The sequence below is a fragment of the Notamacropus eugenii genome, chromosome 5 (assembly GCF_028372415.1).
Source record: "Notamacropus eugenii isolate mMacEug1 chromosome 5, mMacEug1.pri_v2, whole genome shotgun sequence".
Classification (NCBI taxonomy): domain Eukaryota; kingdom Metazoa; phylum Chordata; class Mammalia; order Diprotodontia; family Macropodidae; genus Notamacropus; species Notamacropus eugenii.
Window position 1 is genome coordinate 407,147,943 of NC_092876.1, and position 20,817 is coordinate 407,168,759.

The 20,817-nt window shown below is 35.6% G+C and overlaps 1 protein-coding gene across 5 annotated transcripts in view; it reads right to left on the reverse strand.

The window, feature by feature from the left end:
• Positions 1-20,817, reverse strand: part of AFF3 (ALF transcription elongation factor 3) — a 651,407-nt gene that overhangs the window by 15,064 nt on the left and 615,526 nt on the right. For all 5 annotated transcript variants that reach the window (XM_072616809.1, XM_072616808.1, XM_072616807.1 and 2 more), the window contains 3 exons: positions 14,942-15,005; positions 6,095-6,231; positions 3,470-3,541 (listed from right to left, as the gene is read on the reverse strand). In XM_072616809.1, coding sequence (XP_072472910.1) covers positions 3,470-3,541; positions 6,095-6,231; positions 14,942-15,005 — 273 coding nt within the window. The remainder of the gene's footprint in view (positions 1-3,469; positions 3,542-6,094; positions 6,232-14,941; positions 15,006-20,817) is intronic.

Below are 20,817 nucleotides of genomic sequence, written 5' to 3' on the forward strand. Positions count from 1 at the left end.
TTCAAGAGGAGAATAAGGAGGTATTGGACATGGAAAGCATTGAATAATATTATTATTATAAAAACTGAATATATTTTTAACAGACAGGAAATGACTGGTTACGGATATGACTTATTTCTGAATTAGTGTTCTATCTACAGTTGGATTTAAGATTTTATTAATATCAAATTAAATTTGACACTGTGAATATTAATTTGGGGAAGCAAATGAGGGATCTTTAATGTGACCTATTCAAATAAGTTCCTGATGTCAAGAAATAAGAAATAGAAAAAAGAACAGATATCAACACTGACTATCATAATTTCCTAATGAAACTTAAGCAACATAAATCAAGTGCTACAATAAGGAGGCCAAATAAGTCTAACAAAATATGCACCCAGTAAATAACTGATCTTGGTAGGTAGAGAGATAAGAAGCCAACTGGTTTAGAATATAAACCTATCTGTAAGAACCCTGAGAATGACCAACAACCCAATTCAACCTTATTCAATGATAATACATGCTAACTCACCTCCTGATAGGTAATGGACTCAAAGACTCAGAATGAGGCATACAGTTTTGAGAAATGGCTAATGTGGGAATCTGATGACTACTCTATTCTAACGGTCATGTTTTTCTTTCTTTTTTTTTTTTTTTAAATTTTCGCTGTGGGGGAGGGAGAGAGGAAAATAAAACAAATGCTTATTAATTAAAAAAATAAATATACTATTGTGAAGGCTAGTGGAAGATTATGGATAGCTTTATTCCATTAAAAAACTGAGAAACAACAGGAGCAAAAAATAGGTTTACAGAAAATTTGGTGACAGACTTAAAGAAAATAAATCATCCTTATACATTAAAGGATGAAACTAAAAGGGGCAATAAATATATGAAAAACTGGAAAATATCTGTAAACATTTTTATAACAAACTGCTTCTTCTATTAATGAGAGAGCAGCCACCACATTTAAACTGTAAGCAGAAATGGCACTAAAGAACACAGATGGGAAGAATAGTTGGATTAGACTGACTATACAAAGGAGGTCTGTGCTGTGTGCAATTCAATTTTAAGGGTATTGAAGAATCACTTATGAAGTTAATCAAGAAGGGAAGATAACAAAGCTTGGAAAAGATCTTGGACTTTATATAAAAAGGTGATCTGGATAGAGGGCTAGCCTTGGAGTCAAGTATACAGACTACACAAAACATCTCAATAGCTCTGGCAGCTCTTATCATGACAGGCTGCAAACAAAGTGCTGATCTGTACTGTTGGAGAGCATTCCCTTTACCAGGGAAATCAGAAGTCCGGTCCAAAAGCAAAACAAAAGGTGATCGAGAAAATATCAATAATGCCAAATATGCCAGCTTTCAATGCCCACAAAACCTTTATGAAAATAACAACATATACTGAGGTTATATTTAATGAAGGTCTGGTAAGGGAATAATCAGACCTCAGCAAGTGATATTCTATGGAAGACCTTATCTTCACAGTTCCACAAAAGACCCCTCTGTGCTTACATCAAAATGCTCCCTTCAAGGCTCTCCTCTAACAGTGTATCTCCTATGCATATATCAAAATCATATGGGATTCCTTAAAAGATATAAAAAGACTGAGATCAAGTAAAGTGTAAAACAAGGAAACATGCCTCCCAATAGTGTTTGCCACTGTTGTAACACGTGTCCTCTAAAGAGTCTATATGCAAGAAGGATTCCCTGTAGATCAATCAATCATGTGTCAGGCATTGTGCTTGGCACTAGGAATGTAAGTGCAAAGAATGAAAGCTATCACCACTTGAAAGGAGTTTTCATTCTAAGATGATGAGGTCCTCTAGATGTGCCTGTTTGTGAGTGATATGTTATCCTATCAAACCTCTGAACACTGCAAAGCTTCCCAAATGCTATCAATAATCACTCGGAAGGGTCTGGTCTATTTATCCACATGAATACTCAATTGAAAAAAAGCGATTATGATACAACCATATGAAAAATCAAGGGAATGAAAAATGCTTATGAAACATTTAGATGGATAATTCATAAACTTGATCTTTTTAGATATGTAACTTGAACAGATATTGTGAATGTCCAATGCTCTGGGCCCAGAAATAAACAGGAGCAGAATGGTTGTACTGATTTTGGGGAATTACATGGTATTTTTAATGCCCTCAAATTTCTTGCTGAAACAAAGATCTATTTTTATTTAATACTCATATTATTCTGGTGATGCTGTATGGCTGCTGGTCACATCAGTCTCTTAATAACTAAAACTGTGGGGTCCCAAAAAGGCAATGGAGAGTTAAATGGCAGGTATCAACATATTACCAATGATCAGCTGTACAGATATGAGACTGGAAAAGGAGGTGGGCTGGTCACAGAGGAATAAATGGGTGAGGGTGAGGGATAAGCAAGAGGCATGCCATTTTCTTTCTTGTTATCTACCTGAAATCTAGAGCCCTAGAGAAAGGCTCTCAGTACACTGAGGAGACCAGCTGTGGAAGATGGACAGAAGACACACAGGGAAGGATGGAGTGCTCACGTCACTGAGATACAAGATCTACTGAACTTGAAGGATAAGATCTCTATTGAGACAGTGAGGGAAAAGGACAAGAGGGAGAGGCACCAGGAGTGGGTTTTTCTGGGTTCCTTCTGGGAATGTGAATATAAAGGAATATTACAGTATTATAAAAGACATACAGCATACAGGGAGAAACTTCTATGAGATGATGTAGTACTAAATGAGCAGAACCAGACATGTGTAGGCACACTGACTACCGACAAGTAAAAATGAAATGAAAAGAAAAGAAGGAAAACAGAATTAGAGGCAGAACAACTTCAGGGAGGACAGAGGACACAAACAACATGTTCTTTGTTAATTTCTTTTGTCTTGTCTTGTTAAAGGCTAAAAGTTTTCTCTAAGATTTCTTCCCTCTTGTTTTAAATATTTATGTTTTTGTGTCCTTTTAAAGTTTATTAACCTTTTCAAACTTTATTAGTTTTTGCATTAATAACACATTTTTAAAAAATGTAATGAATCTTCAATTTGGTACAAATATGAGCTTTAATTTAAAGCATTATCTTGGTTCTGCTATACTAATCCTACATGTAAAACAAAAGATGAGTTATTATGATTGCACCTAAAATGTTAAATACAACAGAAATTACGTGCACATTGGCATGGTTAATATAAAGGTCATTAAAAATCCAGACCCATCAAATGCTGAAAAACTAATTACCCTGATGTACTAAACCTGACCTGTCAACTACCAATCATTATGAATTGCTCAGACATACCTGTAGAATTTAGGCCATTCATAAGTCATTCAAGAATTGCAGCTGAATGGCTGCTAGGAATCACCTAGCCTCTGAGGCAAGGTCTACCTTCGTGAGATCAGGACACATGACAGAAAGTACCCTCTTCTTGTGTTTATAGCACCTAGTTTAAAAGAGAGCCACTGACAGGGCTGGAGATTTGAAACGAATCATGCTATACCTACCACAACGCAGCTAACTGTTTGTCCTCTGGAGTGGCATTTGGGCCTGAGTGAGTTTTTAGTCTCATAGCGTACCTTTAAAAGAAATAAACATGATCATCCCATGTAAACAGTAGAGTATGCTTTGTGTTAAGAGTAAATCTCCCATCCCTTTCTGGGTTTTACATAGTATTTGCCACTGCTTTCTTAAAAGCTGGCTGAGGTTATTCCGTTATCAACAGGCATTACATTATGATGACTACAAAAGAATGACTTTTATGTCCATTGAGCTACTTTCTGTTCTTTACTAATACAAGTTCAAATGCTACAAATAGCTAGGAATGCTGCTATTTTAAGAAAAAGCTATGTGAACAGTAACATATCTACTGCTACAAATTCCGATTGACAGCTGAACTACTGAGTAGCTTGACTGAAGACTGAGGCGGTGCTCAATACTTCCAGGCTTGCATCCAAAAGAAGCCTCGTCTCTCACACTTACATGAATGTTTGGATTTCCTCTTTTTTTTTGTTTGGAACTCTTACTTCGACAGCTGTATAAGTGTCCTGGGTGCATTCTAATCTATATTTTGCTTCTACAGATGCTTGTTAAGAGAAGCTGCTAGCTTTTATGGACTGTCCTTCCATTTGTTGCTCTAATCACAGTTATTCATTTTTCTCAATAAAACATCCAATTAACAGGCAGAATTTCTGAGAGAACTTTGGCCACAACTATATTTATTGAAAAACTTGAAGAGGACAATTACACTCCCTGCCCCTATCATTAAAGCAAGTTTCTTTTATTTGTGCTGCCTAGATATTTAAAGTGAAATTGGTGTTGTAACCCGGATTATCGAGATCCAGCCCGCACAATTTGCTGTCACCTCAGGCTGCGTGCAGCACCCCAAAGAGTTTCAGAGAAAAATGTAGGGGAAAACATCCTCTGCATGTAGAGGAAATCCTCTGGCACGCTGCAGGCCACAAGTTGTGTAGGCCTGATCTAGACAAAGGCCTTAATTAGGCAGTTAGGTACGTAGAATGCTGGACCTGAAGTAAGCAAGACCTGAGTTCAAATTCTGCCTCAGACCCTTAATAACTGTGAGACCCTGAGCAAATTTAATTTCTCCTCAGCCTTACTTTTCTCATTTGTAAGATGAGGGCAATAACAGCACGAACCTCACAGACCTGTTGTGAGAATGAAATCAGATAATGTGTGAATGTGTGTATCACGCCGCAAACTTTATAGCACTGTTTACGTTAGTTACTGCTATTACAATGATGAATTACTCATTATATCATGCATGTGATACTGATCACCGTTCTAGCAGGGAATGTAAAGAATTCCGGAATGCGATACTTTATTCCTGAAAATGATTATAATTTTGAGAACTTCATTCTGCTGTTCTGCTCTACTGTCATGTTTAGGTTATTAGCCATATTTAATTTCTTTTGAAAGATGGGCAGTACCATTTCAAGCAACTATATTGTCTTTGAAGATTATTCTGATACTGAAATGACAATCATGAAGGCTAAAAGTATTTACAGAATATTGTATATAAATATAGTTGATAATAGTATTTCCCCTCTATGTCAAGAGAGATTATGACTTCCAAGGTGTGCTGAAGTGGGAAGAACACTAGTCCCACCCAGGTTTGCCATTTACCAGCAGTGTGACTAAGTAGTTCTATAACCTATCTGGGCTTCAGTTTCCTCATCTATAAAAGTGAAAGAGCTAGATTAAGGAGAGGGGATATGTAAGGTCCTTTCTAGTGCTAAAAAGTCTATTATTCTAAAATGACTAGGAATCTTGAATACAGAAAGATGACTAAATAGGGACATGGTCAGTGTTAAATCACAAATAACACTGACAAGAGTGAATCTGAACTTTTCACTAAATTTCAGAAAGTTGCTAGTGTTAGAAGGCACTAATTTCAAAGAAGTGGTACTTTAAACACTGGTCTATAAGCAAATGGCCATCACAGGACAAAAAAACATAAGGAGGTTCAAAAGTTTTAATCAATTAAGTGATTATATATCTATATATATCTTATATATCTATATATAAATTATAAAGGAAAAATTAAGGCTCTATTTTTTTTGACATAAAAATCATAGAAGATGATAACCATGGTTTTTCACAAAACATTTTTTAGTGTTACCATTAGAAAAAGAATAATGGTACAGCTAGACTATGGCTTGATTCAACAGGAGGATAACTGTCCCATCTTCTCGTTATAGCTCAACTCTGGCTAGAGGTATGGGGTACATAAAAAAAGGGAAATTCAAATTTTTGGACTTCATTCAGATTTTTGTGCTGAAATGATATGACCACATTATGACAGTAAGATGTGATGCTTCGGATGTATATGTTTAGGAACCAGACAATAGTGGTTCCTATGGTTTCCATCAGGGTCTACTAATGGCAGTCGTTTAGAGATGAACTGCAGCATATCCTTGTTGTCGTCTGTGCCCTTTCCAAGCTGCTCAATCCCAGGAGTTATCATTAGCACCTATCAAGAGTTATTATTTTTTGTACTGAACATAATTTTTTGCAGTGTGGATGGTGTTACAGGGCTAGTGGTTTGTGTTCATATCTCATACACAATGAAATAAGAAATATAGCTAAGTGATTCTTGCTTTTTAATTCCTTACCTGATGAGTTCTACTGTTTCTGAGTACATTGTATAGGGAGATTTAGATTCCATGGGGCCTTGCTCCATTGCATTTCCACACTCAATAAATGACAGGGCTGCTTCAGCATAATTCAAAGCTTTTCCAAATTTTTCCACCTAAGCAGCAGAATAAAAACACGGTCTCCCTTCAGAACAGTTATTAAACCAACATTCTCATAGTATTTTATGTGCTTTATTGAGATACCTAGCTTATGAGTTTCAAAAGTCCTGTTAATGAGGCTGAGAGAAAGCCACACTAAATTCAAAGTGAGAGTCTAACACAAAACAAAACTGCTAATAAATGGGGTAAATCTTGGCACTACCTAAGCCCTTCAAAACAAACTCAACACAAATAAAAATTGCCATATTTTAGGTTTTTTTAATTGAGTCTTGCTATTCATCAAAATCCAGTTCTACAGGAAGCACACAAAATTTACCAGCTTACTTTCACCACTCAAGCAGCATAACCCATACGGTACATATGTAAAATAAATATTATGCATGGTAAAATGAATTCAAACAACATTCTTTGCTACAGATGTTCCATAAATTGTGACTAGCTTTAGTTACATGAGCAAGTGGTTATATGCAGAATTGTACCTCACCCGTATAACAGGTGGCAATTATTTAGTATTCATAATTCAACAACAGCAAATTCAATTCAACCAAGATTTATTAAGCATCTAATATGTGCAAGACAACCTACTAAATCTAGCTGGCTTTAGCCATGCTTCCAATTCCATTTAAGTCTCCTTCTTACCATCTGCTGTACTAAGACCCTTTTATCCAGGGTTGTGTTATTCTCACAACCCTGATTTCCATCTCTTCCTTGGGGAATCATAATCAAATCTATTCTGACACTGCTACTGGGAAGGGACATTGTCCAATATTTCTCTATACGTGATGTCTTTTCCTATTAAGAGTGTATAAGCTCCTTGAGGGCAGAGAGTGCGTTGTTTCTTGATTAGTAACTCCTGTGCAGGGCATATAGTAAACACTTAATAAATGATTTTTCGTTCATTCATTCCAAATGCTTTTTGCCTAGGTCCTTAGAGACAAAGGTTAATATGATACAGACCCTGCTCGTGAGGAGCTTTTGTTAAAAGCATGTATTTGAGGAAGATATATACAGTGGATTCTATAGAAAGGTTGGTAGCAAAGATGCAGATTTGGGAATTTGGGAGGTTATAAAGGAATCCAAGGAAATGGATGTGATCACTAAGGAAGAGAGGGGAAAAGAAAGTAATAAAGAGGCGGAGGAAAAGGATGAGGCAACAAAGGAGACAAAAGAACATCAGAGAAAAAGAAATAGAACCACCAGAGATCAACATCAGAGAAACCAAAGGAGAAGAAATGCAAGAGAAAGTAGCTAATAAAATCATTCTGCAGAGGTCAAAGAAAACAGAGACAAAGAGAAGGTGAGTTAGCGGAGACAAGGAGCATAGACTGTTCTTCCTAGAAGTTTTACTGTAGAGGTGAGTGCAGAGTGAGTGCAAGGAGGCAAGGGTTTCTTTAGAATGGGGAAGCATGATTTTATAGAGACATGGGACTATAGGATCATCTGTTTAGACCTGGAAGTGACCTCAGAGGCAGAGTACAAGGGTAGAGTATAACACTTCCATTCCAGGGAAACTAAGGCCCCGAAAGGGTAAAGCACAGTGAGTTAAATGACTTTCTCAGGCACAAGCACATTAAACAGCTGAAGCAGGATTTGAACTTAAGATGTATCAGCTTTTGTTACGACTCTGTGAGAGATGATTGATAACAACATCATAGGGAAGATGGGTGGAGATGTTATCACTCATTCAAAGGTTTGGCACAGTTTAGAGACTGGGGGCAAGGTTCCAAATTACTTATAGAATGGGGAGACCCAATTTACAGCTCCACCAAGTGTGTGCCAGTGTACCTGTTTTCTGCCAGCCTCTACAAAAATTACTATCTTCTTTTTATTCTCTTTGCCAGTCTAATAGGAGTGAGGTGAAACTCTGGAGTTATTTTAATGTGCACTTCTTTAATTGGAGCATGTTTTTCACATGGCTATTGATAACTTGGATGTCTTCTTTAGAAAAAGTATTTTTTCATATGCTTTGACCATTTGTTAATTGCTAAATACCTGTCAATCTTCTATGCTTGAATCAGTTTCTTTATATACCTTGAGGACCAACCCTTTATCAGAGAAATTATCAGATAATTATCAGAGAAATTTGCTATAAAGATTTTTTCCCTACTAATTTTGAACATATTGATTTTATTTGTACAAAACCTTTTAATTTTATGTAATGAAAATTATCCACTTTATCTTCTAAGATATTCTCTTTCTTATCTGATTATGAACATCTCCTCTATTGATAGCTGCAAAAGGTATTTTCTTCCATACTTCTTTAATTCATTTATGATGTCCTCCTTTATGTTTAGGTCATCTACCATTTGGAGATTATGTGGAATATGGTGTGAGACCTTGGCCTAAACTGAAATTCTGGCAGATTGCTTTACAGTTTTTCTGGCAATTTTTTTCAACTAAGTCTGTACCAGAGTAGTAATGCTCCCTGGGTCACTATTTTACTATGTTTGATCTTTTTTTCTTGTATATTACAAACCTAATCTTTTCCTATTTTTTTTAGCTAGTACCAAATAGTTTGCACGATTACTCCTCTGTAGGATAGTTTGAGATCTGGTACAGCTATCTGGTACTACTCTCTTTTCTTCCAAATTTTCCCCACTATTTCCCTTGGTAATCTTAACCTTTTGTTCTTTCAAGTGAATTGTTATCATTGTTTCTGGATCTCTCAAGTAATTCTTTGATAGTTTCATTAGTTTGACACTGGATAAATAAATGTTGGTACATGTCGGCCCAATCATGAGTAATTAATACTTCCCCATTTATTGAGTTTTTTGTTTCTTCAAAGAATATTTTGTAGTTGTATTCATACAGTTCCTGTATGTTTCTTGGGTAGGTGGATTCCTATTTGATATATTCTGTAGTTATTTTTAATGGAATTTTTCTATCTCTTCCTTTTAAGATTTGTTGGTAATATGCAGGAAGGCTGATTCTTTTTGTGAATTTATTTTATATCCTATTATTGTGATGAAGTTAACTGTTTCAATTAATGAGTATGCCATACAATGCCTGAAACAAAATAAGTGCTTAATAAATGCTTGTTCCCTGTATTCCTTTTAGTTGACTCTCTGGATCTTTATGTAGACTATCACATCTTCTAAAAAAAAGTGTGAATTTTGCTTCCTTTTCTCTTGTGCTTATATTTTTGATTTTTTTCTTATCTAATTGTTAAAGTGAGGATTTCTAGCACTATGCTAAATAATAATGTGATCATGAACATCTTTACTTTACTCCTGATCTGATTGTAAAGGCATCTAATTTATCTTCAATATGGTACATATTCTATACATATAATAATATTGGATACATAGAATATTGCTTTTGGTTTTAAGTAAATATTAAGTAGCATCTTAAGTAGACATTAAATATTGAGTAAACATGTATCACATTGGATCCATTTATTTCCAAAATTTAGTGGTTTTTTTTTTAAAGAAATGGATGTTGAATTTTGTCAAAAGTGTTTTCTTAATCTATTGATGTGATTTTAATTTTTGTTTTTTTATTATAAATGTAGTCCATCATTATTAGTTTTACTAATATTGAACAAACCTTGCATTTCTGGTATAAATTTTACCTAATCATAGAGTATAATATTTATGATGCATTATGGTGACTTCTTTGCTAGTATTTTACTTAAAAAATTTTTTTGTTTTGATGTACATTAGAGTTACTGGGCTATAGTTACCCCCCCTATCCCTATCTTGACACTTCCTGGTTTAGGTAATGATGATATTTTTGTATGGAAGGAACCTGGTAGGACACCATTTTTTTTCCTGTTCTTGAAAATCATTTGTATGAGAGTAACTGTTCTTTCATTGTTTGGTAAAAAATTAACTTTTGAGTCCAGCTGGTTTCTTAAGACTTTTTTTTCATTTGGAAATTTCCTTCGGGAATTCATTTGTGATTCATTTTTTCTTTCTGAGATTACATTAATTAAATTCTCTATTTTTAGTACTATTTATCTGGTTAGTTTATATTTTTATAAATTTTCACTTAGCTAATTTAAACTTAATTTTATTGGCATATAATTGGGCTAAGTGGTTTCTAATTAATTTCTGTTATTTCTTCCCATTTTGTGATTTCTCTTTTTGCATTTCTGATACTGGTAATTTTGTTTTCTTTTAAAATCATAATAGCTGTTTTTATTTCATTAAAAATAGCTTCCTTTCTATTCATCAACTCATTTTTTTTGTTTTTAATTTTGTGAATCTTTTCTTTGATTTTCAGAATTTACCTTTTGATGTACAATTTAGATTTTAAAACTTATTGGTTTTCTGGTTTTTTAAGTTCCATATCCAAGTCTGATATTTCTTTTTTAATGAGTAATGTGACTAATCACATGAATTTTACCCTGAGAACTTGTTTACATATATCCCCCAAATTTAGGTATGATGTTTTATTGTTTTATTTTTCTTTTTGGTATATTCTATAGTTTCTATGATGTTATCTGACCTACTAATTCCTTAGAATTGTTATTTAGTTTCCAATTAATTTTTTACTCTTTCCTCCAAGGCCCTTTATTGAATACAATTTTTATTGCATTTTGGCCAATAAAAGATATGCTTAGTAATTGTGTATTTTTGCATTTGTTTATGAAGTTTTTATGCCCTAATACATGGTAAATGTTTGCAAAAGTGCCATGCATAGATGAAAAACATACATATTCCTTTCTCTTCTAATTCTGTGCTCACAAGAGAGCTGTCATACCTCACTTTGGTAAAATCCTATTTGGATCCTTGACTCTTTTCTGGTTGCTCTTTTTGGCTTGATTTGTCTAAGTCTAGAAGCAGTACTTAATGTCTCCGATAATTAAAGGCTGATTAACATTTACATATTTGGTTTGCCATTTGGTGCATGTTATGTTAAGAACTGGTATTTTAATCCATTGTGCTGGCATCTTTAGGCAGAGGTAATATCCTTGTTTCATCTCTTATCATGTCTACTTTTTTCTGTTGCCTGATCAGAGAATATGACTGTTACTCCTGTTTTTCTGAGTCTACCTGAAGTATAATAAATTCTTTTCCAACCCACTATTTTATCTCCATGTGAATCTTTGTTTCAAGTTCTTATAAACAACCTCTAATTGTATTGTTTTCTAATCCATTCTGCTATCCATTTCTGTTTTATATGAGTTCACCCAATTCATGTTCATGGTAATGATTCTTAACTGTGTATCTCCCTCCATTCTATCCTCTGAATCTTTGGTTGGATTTGCTAACTCCCTTTCTTTTCTGCTCATCCAGACTCACGTCACACATTTTTATTCCTCTGTTTCTTTGCTTTTAATCCTTCTATTATCTTCACTCTAATGATGAAGTTTGTTTTGCTTATGATTAATTCTTCCTTTATTCTACCCTTCCTCTTAAAACCCACTTCCTTCTCCCTGTTCCCTCTTGTTTTTCTATTCAAGCTGATGTTTTTCTATATGTGGCGTGATGTACATGCACATGTCCTTAACTCTTTGCTTGGTGGAGAGAAAAGGGGGAGTCAAGTGACATCTACTTCCTTGAAATCTTTCTCCACATTTGTGTAGTTTTTTCATATACCTGAATTATGTAAAATAATAAATCCCTCCTTTCTGTAATGTAACCCCTTTCCTCCCTCTTTATCTTATCTGAAAATCATCAAAGCAGATCAAAACCACTCATAGATCTCTCCGTTGGTCTCATTTTGTTCTATGGATCTTGAAAACATTAAGTTTCAGAAGGGACAACTGTTGCTTCTCCCTCTTAGGAAGTAAACATTCTCTCATCACACAATCTCTTTTAGTTGTTCCACTGTATTTATTTTTCTAGGTTTCTCTTGATTCTGTGTTTGCATCTCAAAGATTCAAATCTGCTCTTTATTCATCAGGAATGTTAAAAGTCTCTGTTTATTTGTCCATCCATTTAATTATTTAATTAAAGGGATCCCCCTACCCCTAACAGGATTATAGTCAATTTTATTAAATAAACTATTTTTGGTTGCAAGCCTTTATCTTTTCCCTTCTGGAATAACATCCCCACCCCCGCCACCCCAAGCTCTCTTGTTCTTTGAACTGTTAGGTGCTAAATCTTGTATGATCCTGACTGTGACAGCTTTGAACTTGAGTTTTTCTTCTGGTTGTTCCAAATATTTTTTCCCCTTTAATCTGGAAGCTCTGGATTTTGGTTACAGCATTCCTGGGAGTTTTCATTTTGGAATATCTTCTAGCATATGAATGGCAGATTTTTTCAATTTTTCACTTTGTCCTTTAGTTCTGCAAATTTTAGGCCATTTTCATGTGTGATTTCTTGTAATATGATATAAAAGTATTTTTGGGGGGAGTTGTGTTTTTCTGCTCATTTGAAGATTCTTAGATTGTGCTCAACCATTTTTCTAGGTCAGTTGTTTCTGATAAGTTGTTTTCTTCTGTCTTCTGATTTTGTTTTAATATTTCTTGTTCTTAGAGTAATTTAATTCTTTTTGGGCTACCCTAATTTTCAGGAAGCCAGTTATTTGGGTAAGATTTTGTACCCATGTACTGAGCTGTTTATTTTTCCAATTATTTCTTCTAGAACTCTCATTTTATTTTTATTATCTTCTTTAACCCTTGTTTTATCTCTTTCGGGAATTCTAATAGACCTGTGGACAAACCATGCCTTTACCTAAGACTCTGCTCGCAGTGGCTATGGAGTTATTCTCTTTCTCTAGGCTATGTATTGAATACTGCTGGATGCATAAAATTCCTTTACACTGAAGTTTTCTATAGTTATTCTTATTTCAAGGCTTCCTTCCTGAATGACATTTTGTCAAGGCCAGGCTTCAACTGCTCCTGAATATCTGGATAGGAGAGTGGGTCCCTATATGATTTTTATTTGAGAATCTACTACTTCCCTCTATTGGTATCAACTATGTACAAAGTGCTGGTAGGTCCTAGATCATTTGTATTTTTTTAAACAAGCATTTTTACAAATATTATATCATTTCATTCTCATAACAACCCTAGGAACTAGGTGCTATTATCATTATTATTCCCATTTTAGAGCTGAGGAAACTGTGACAGACAAAGTCACAGCTATTAACCAGATTTAAACTCAGGTCTAATTGACTCTAAAGTCCATGCCTCTCTCTGCTGTGCTCTCTAGCTACCACAAGTGCTGAGCTCTACAAGGCTGCTAGTGGTGGCTTAGTTCTCAGGCTGAAAACTGAGCATCTTTAATGTGCAGACTGATAGCTACCTTCCCTTTGTCTTCCCAGGGCCTTCTCACTGGAGCACTTGGATCTTCTGCCAGGAGTGGTTGGCTATTTTGGGGCTTTCTGGATAGAATGCTCTCTTTTGGTCTTCTTGACCGTCTATACATATTTGCTTGCCCTGTGATTTTCCGTCTGACCCTCTCCAAGGCTGTGACAATGCTTCTTCTTCTGCCAACCTCACATGAATGAAGGTACTTACTGTAGTTGACAATTATTTGGTATGGCACTCTTTTGTTTTATATGCTCTGGAATATTGTCATTTCAGTCACAGATACTGGGAAGTTTTGGCAAAGTTGTTTTCTTAACTGGATGACCTCTCAGGTCCCTTCTAGCTTGAAAATCTTTGTCATCTCCTCTATAAGTACAGTCCACTCATTTGTACGTCTAACTGGACCTCATCCTCGCCTAAGCTCTTTTTAGGCAGACATCAAAACTTCTATTTTGTGCCCCCTTCCATCTATCACAGTACCTACATAGTATAGTGCTCTACATTCTGTTTATACTCAAATAATTTTTGACCAACAAGGATGTGGCAATATGAAGGTTTAAATATTCTGTAACATGCAGGAGAAATTTTTTTGGGAAAGCCCTTGTTGAAACTATGGCAATTTCCACTCTGCGAATTTTCTTTAAAAAATTTTTTTAACTGACTATCTTTTGGCTTTACATTACCTAAATGTCCCAAGAGCTGTGATGTTGCTGAGAAAAAACAATATTGGTATTGTTGAATAATGGTTATTTTGGATGAAGAACTATGAACTAAGGGTGTGTGTGTATGAGTGTGTGTGTGTATATGTGTGTGTATAAGAATCCCATTTAAAAAAAGGCTTTATTTTACCTTGCTTAAAAAAAACTTAAGCAACTGAATCTGCAGTTCTTTGTTATAGGGCATAAGCCAAACCAGTAAAATAATTTATTTTGTTTAAATCAACGATGATGACTGATGTTCTGTCTGAATCACAGCAGTTTCACCACTTATAGCAATTCAGATATGTCCTTCCTTTGGGCAAGATAAACGAGGACTCCTTGTCAGACCCTTTGAGCAAGTCTTTTAACTTCTTTGGGCTGTTTTCTCATCTCTAAAATGGAAGAGTTGGGCTAGATAATCTTTAAGATCCCATACAGGTCTTAATCCTTTTGCTTTACGATAAACTCAGAGGCTAACAATACAGAAAAACACAAACTTTGATTAAAAATTTTTTTAAAGAAAAAAATTGCACTACCTACTGCTTTGTTGGCAGTGGTTACTAATTAAGCCTTAGGAACAAACTGAAATATTCATTTATACAGGGCTCTCTCCCAGTCAGACATTATTGGCTGAAGTCATAGTTTATTGCGCTATGAGCACTTGATTATATAAACATTTCTTAATTTAACAAACCCAGCCATCCTTGTAATAGATTTTATAATTACCCTAGCTATATTGCACCGATGATGAAGTTTCAGTACAAAAATAATTCAGAAGAACGTTATCTGGAAAGAAAATAGCCTTACCATAGCGTCTGCTTTATGTTTCATCCTTTTAGCTTCTTGCATAAAATAATCTGCACTGCGTGGCCTACCAAGAAAGAATAATATTACATTTTATTATTTCTGAAGTATAAGATTTTAAAAAAGATATTCTTTCCCTTCATACAAACCTGCCACACAGATTAAAAGCTACATTTTCAAATTACTACCTATATGTAGGATAGCATTTGGTACTTTCATTCTTTTAAATTAGTGATTCAAAACAGCAAACATAGGTTGATAATCTGCATTTACAAACAATGCAATAAAGTTTCTAGAAAACTCTGATTTGTGAATCTTGTCTAAATGTATGCCTAAGAGAACAAGTTTTCACACAGCATTTAAATATGAATGATCCTTTTTCAATTTAAAGGTTGTAAAGATGCCTTGCAATAATTGTGTGCATGTGTAAGGGCAAGTGTATTTATTTACACATCTAAAAGAAAACATGTGCTTTCCTTTACCACTACAATAGAAACTACATTTGTGTACATACAATTATTTTGGAACATTATATAAAAATGAAATGAGCTAATGTCCTGTGATTATATTCCACTCATAATGAAGTTAATTGTAAAATGATGTCTACCTTGTAACAATGCAAACATGGCATGCATTCTCTGGAGTTCTGATTAGCTAGCTGGCAAACATTAACAGCAGACGTGCATTATTAAAAGCAATAACCCTGGCCAACATAGGCTCTGCTGGGAGTCAATTGGCTCTATCTAAATATAAGACATCCAGTTCCCAATCTGATTTTGCACAGTGGTCTCAAGTCAACTATTTTACAGACAATCACTGGAATATTACTTTTTAAAAGTTTGGCCTAATCAGTTGTTAATGCTTTTCCCCTTGCTTAAATAATCATGCATATATATGCTTCTCTGTTTACATGCTTTATCTACCCAGGTGAATGTAAGCTCCTTGAGGGTAGGGGTCATATTTTTTCATTTTTTCTTTACATTCCCTAAAACCAAACATAGTATCTGGCACAAAGGAACTATTTAGTGCTTCTTGCATTGTAATGTGATTATGTACATATGTATATATGTGTGTATAGATATTCAGATACATACACAAACATATTTTCTTTTTCCTTGTTCCCTACTTTAGACATAATTAGCATAGATTTTGAGCACTATGGAGTGGCTTGAGGTTTTTCTTATTTAAGTATACTCAGTCCATTAGTGAGTGTCTAACATGAATCAAAACGCATGGATGCATGATTAGTTTGAATGCCATCTCATTTCAATATGCAGTAAGTAGGGATATTAATAAGAAACTGCTCAGCTTAGTAGAAAAATGCTCATTTTGAACTACAAATGATTTCGGGGTCTAATGCATACATCAGCTTATTTAAATATTTGAAGGTCACAGGATTATTTCCTTTGCAATTATTTAGCAACTGTCCTCTAACAGAAGTCAAAATGCTATTTTTACAAAGGTTTGGAGAAGGAAACCATATTGTAAGCCTGCTGTTGCTATTATCAAGTCAAAAAATCTTGAGAAAGATAGACAAAAAACAACTTGCCCCAAGTCACGTAGGAAATTATCACTGATGCCTAAATAGAATCTAGGTCTAAGTTATTTTCTACTAGATTAGTTTGCCAGTTAATATAAGTGTTGCTTCCCTCCTCCCTCTTCTTTTTTTGCTAACTTATATTCAGGGTAGAAGAGTAAGATTTTAAGGGTGATGAGTTGCAAAATGTTTTGTTCAAAACAGTTAAAATTGAACTTGTCATCACCTTTGGCTCATCAGTTCCCTTCTGAAGTTCCCATTTTTAGTCAATGGTACTACTCTTCCTTGCAGTCCTTTCTGACTCTTCCTCTCTCCTAAACCTTTTACAGAACATCTGTTATCAAGTCCTCTTACTCTTTCTTCTCTCTCCATTCCAGCTCTCACTACCCTTACAGCTCTACATCACCCCTTACAGTAATAAGCTCTTAACCTTCCTCCAGTTTTGCCCCCTTTAGCTCATCCTGAGAATAATAATCCTGAGAATAATCCCAGAATAATACTAGCATACCTCATTCATTATGCCACTTCTCTACTCAAAAACTTATAATGGCTCCACAGTGTTTATGGGATCAAAAGCAAGTTCCTCATCCTGACATTTAAAGCCCTCTATAATCTTAGCTATTGAACCCCATTGTTACCACTATACATTTACGTACATCTCCACCTTTTGTTCTAGTTGAGCTAATCTTTTTACTGTTTGGAACATGCCAACTTTCTGCCTTCATAATTTTATCTATGTCTTTCCTACCCCCCAGAGTATTATATTTCACCTTAGTTCAATTTTCAACTAAAACACTTACTGTAGTTTTTCGTGTAATTTAAAAGAAGCATGACACAGTAGATAGGGAGCTAGTTAAAAAGAGTTCAAGTCTTTTCTCTGACCCCTATTAGTTAAGTGACCCTGGGCAAGCCACTGAACCACTCAGTGTCCCAGAATCTCTGAGACTACAGGGTTTGGAAGAGGTACTGATTTATACTAGTAGAGGAAGTTTCTCTGGGAGGTCCATATACCAGTCCAATTAAAAAAAAAAGGTGAAGGTGGCGGAGCCAAGATGGCGGAGTAGAAAGATGCACATACTCTAGCTCTTCCCCCACAGTCTATAAAATACCTAAAAAAACGACTCTCAACAAATTCTAGAGCAGCAGAAGCCACAGAACGACAGAGTGAAAGAGATTTCCAGCCAAAGGTAACCTGAAAGGCCAACAGGAAAGGTCCATACCATGGGACACTGAGCAGAGTGGAGCCCAGCCCTGGCCGCATGACACTGGAAGAACAGGACTGGAACAGGCCTCTGGGGCAGAATTCCCAGCAGGGAGGGTCTCAGATTCCTCAACCCATAAGTGCCAAAGAAAACTTCAAAGGTCAGTGAGAGGAGAGCAGGATCCCCCCCAGCACTGGCCCCACCGGTGGTGGCAGCTGCAGTATCCATCTGCGAAGTACTCGGCCTAAAGCCCCTGGGGGAATTGAGCAGCTGATCAGAACCTCAGCCCTGAGCATGGTCCTGGGGTGAGGAGCAGCACTAGGACCCTCCTCTTGACAAAGGATTCAGAAGTGAAGTAACTGGCTGAGAAAATGCCCAAAAAAGGAAAAAAAAAATTAGGTCATAGAAGGTTACTTTCTTGGTGAACAGGTATTTCTTTCCATCCTTTTGGATGAGAAAGAACAATGCATACTATTCAGAGGAAGTCAAGGCTTCTGCATCCAGTACCTCCAAAATGAATACGAAATGGGCCTACGCCATGGAAGAGCTTGAAAAGAGAGTCAACAACTTGCTAAAGAAGCCCTAAAAAAATGATGGAGAAAATAACACCTTTAAAAATAAGCTAAGTCAACTGGAAAAAGAGGTCCAAAAAGACAATGAGAAGAAGGCTTTAAAAAGCAGAATTAGCCAAATGGAAAAGGAGGTTCAAAAGCTCACTGAAGAAAATAGTTCTTTAAAAATGAGAGTGGAGCTGAGGGAAGCTAATGACTTTATGAGAAACAAAGAAATTACAAAACAAAATCAAAAGAATGAAATAATGGAAGACAATGTGAAACATCTCAATGGGAAAACAATTGACCTGGAAAATAGATCCAGGAGAGACAATTTAAAAATTATGGGACAACCTGAAAGCCATGATCAAAAAAAGAGCCTAGACATTATCTTTCATGATATTATCAAGGAAAACTGCCCTCATATTCTAGAACCAGAGGGCAAAATAAATACTGAAAAAATCCACTTATCACCTCCTGAAAGAGAAAAGAGAAAACTCTTAGGAATATTGTGGCCAAATTTCAGAGTTCCCAGGTCAAGGAGAAAATATTGCAAGCAGCTAGAAAGAAACAATTTGAGTATTGTGGAAATACAATCAGGGTAACACAGGATCTGGCAGCTTCTACATTAAGGGATCAAAAGGCTTGGAATAGGATATTCCAGAAGTCAAAGAAACTGGGATTAAAACCAAGAATCACCTACCCAGCAAAACTGAGCATAATACTTCAAGGGAAAAAATGGTCATTAAATGATATATAGGACTTTCAAGCATTCTTGATGAAAATATCAGAACTGATGAGAAAATCTGACTTTCAAACACAAGAATTGAGAGAAGCATGAAAAGATAAACAGGAAAGAGAAATCATAAAGGACTTTCTAAAGCTGAACTGTTTACATTCCTACATGGAAAGATAATATTTCTAACTCTTGAGACTATTCTCAGTATTTGGGTAGGTGGAGGGATTATATACCCACTAAACACACACACACACACACACACACACACACACACACAGACAGAAAGCACAGGTTGAGTTGGATCAGAAGGGATGATATCTATAAAAAAATAAAATTAAGGGGTGAGAGAGGAATATATTGGGAGGAGAAAGGAAGAAATGGAATGGAGCAATCTATCACTCATACAAGAGATAAGAAAAATTTTTTTCAATGGAGGAGAAAAGGGAGGAGGTAAGAGGGGAAAAGTGAAGCTTACTTTCTTCACATGTGGCTTCAGGAGGGAACAACATGCTCACTAAATTTGGTATGAAAATCTATCTTATACTACAGGAAAGTAGGGGAAAAGGGGACAAGTGGGGTGAGGGGGATGACAGAAGGGAGGGCAAGTGGGAGAAGGGAGTAACTAGAAGTAAACACTTTTGGGAAGGGACAAGGTCAAATGAGATAACAAAATAAAAGAGGGGACAAGGTGGGATAGAGAGAAATATAGCTAGTCTTACACAAGATGACTATTATAGAAGTCTTTTGCAAAATGACACATATATAGCCTGTACTGAATTGCTTGCCTTCTCAGTGGGGATGGGTGGGAGGGAGGAAGGGAGAGAAGTTGGAATTCAAAGTATTAGAAATGAATGTTGAGAATTGTTATTACATATAATTGGGAAATAAGAAATACAGGTAATGGGGTATGGAAATCTATCTTGCCCTACAAAAAAAGAGAGAAGATGGGTATAAGAGAAGGAAGGGCTGTGATAGAAGGGAAGACATATTGAAATCAGAATGCAAGGTTTTATAGGGTGGGGAAAGAGGAGAAAAGCTGGAACTCAATTTTGTGGAAATGAATGTCATAATCTAAAAATAAAAAAAAATAAAAATTTTTTAAAAAGGTACAAAATACTGTTCTAAACACTCACTATTATAGGATCATAGATCTAGATCTTGAAGAGACTACGGTCCAACCCTCTCATTTTACAGCTGAAGAAACTGAGACCCACGGAGGTAGAATGATTTGCCTAAGGTCACATAGGTGATAAAACTAGAATTCAAATCCAGGTTCTCTTACTGCAGAACCCATGTCCTTTTCACTGTCCCATGCTGTCTGGAACCTAGCCACACTATGAATTTCATTTCAAGATCCATTACTATTTTACCTGCAAATCTGACTGCACTCATCTTCCCATAAAATCATCTATTCCAGACATGTCCAACACAAGGCCCAGGGCCCCAAGGCCTTTAACGTTCCCCAGTACCTCAGGAACCAGATCAAGATGTAATAGGAAATATTTAACAAACGGAAAATACAATGTTAATATGTGATTTTCTAAGTCACTATGGGACTGTAGGGATCTTTATATATGGTTTGGTGGCCCCAATTCTATTTGAATTTGACACCACTGATATTTATCACATATTTTGGCACCTGATCATACTTTATTTTTCTCAAGCAGTTTAGTGCATATAAGTATTGCCTCACAAGGAAGATTAAAAGCTTCTGGCAGGGAGAGGCCATACTGTATTCTTTTTTGGTATCCCTGACAGCACTTAAAGAAATGTATAAGCATTGAATAAATAAATACTTGTTGAATTGAATTTCTGATGAGTTAACAGCTATGGTGGCTTTGGGAGAGGTT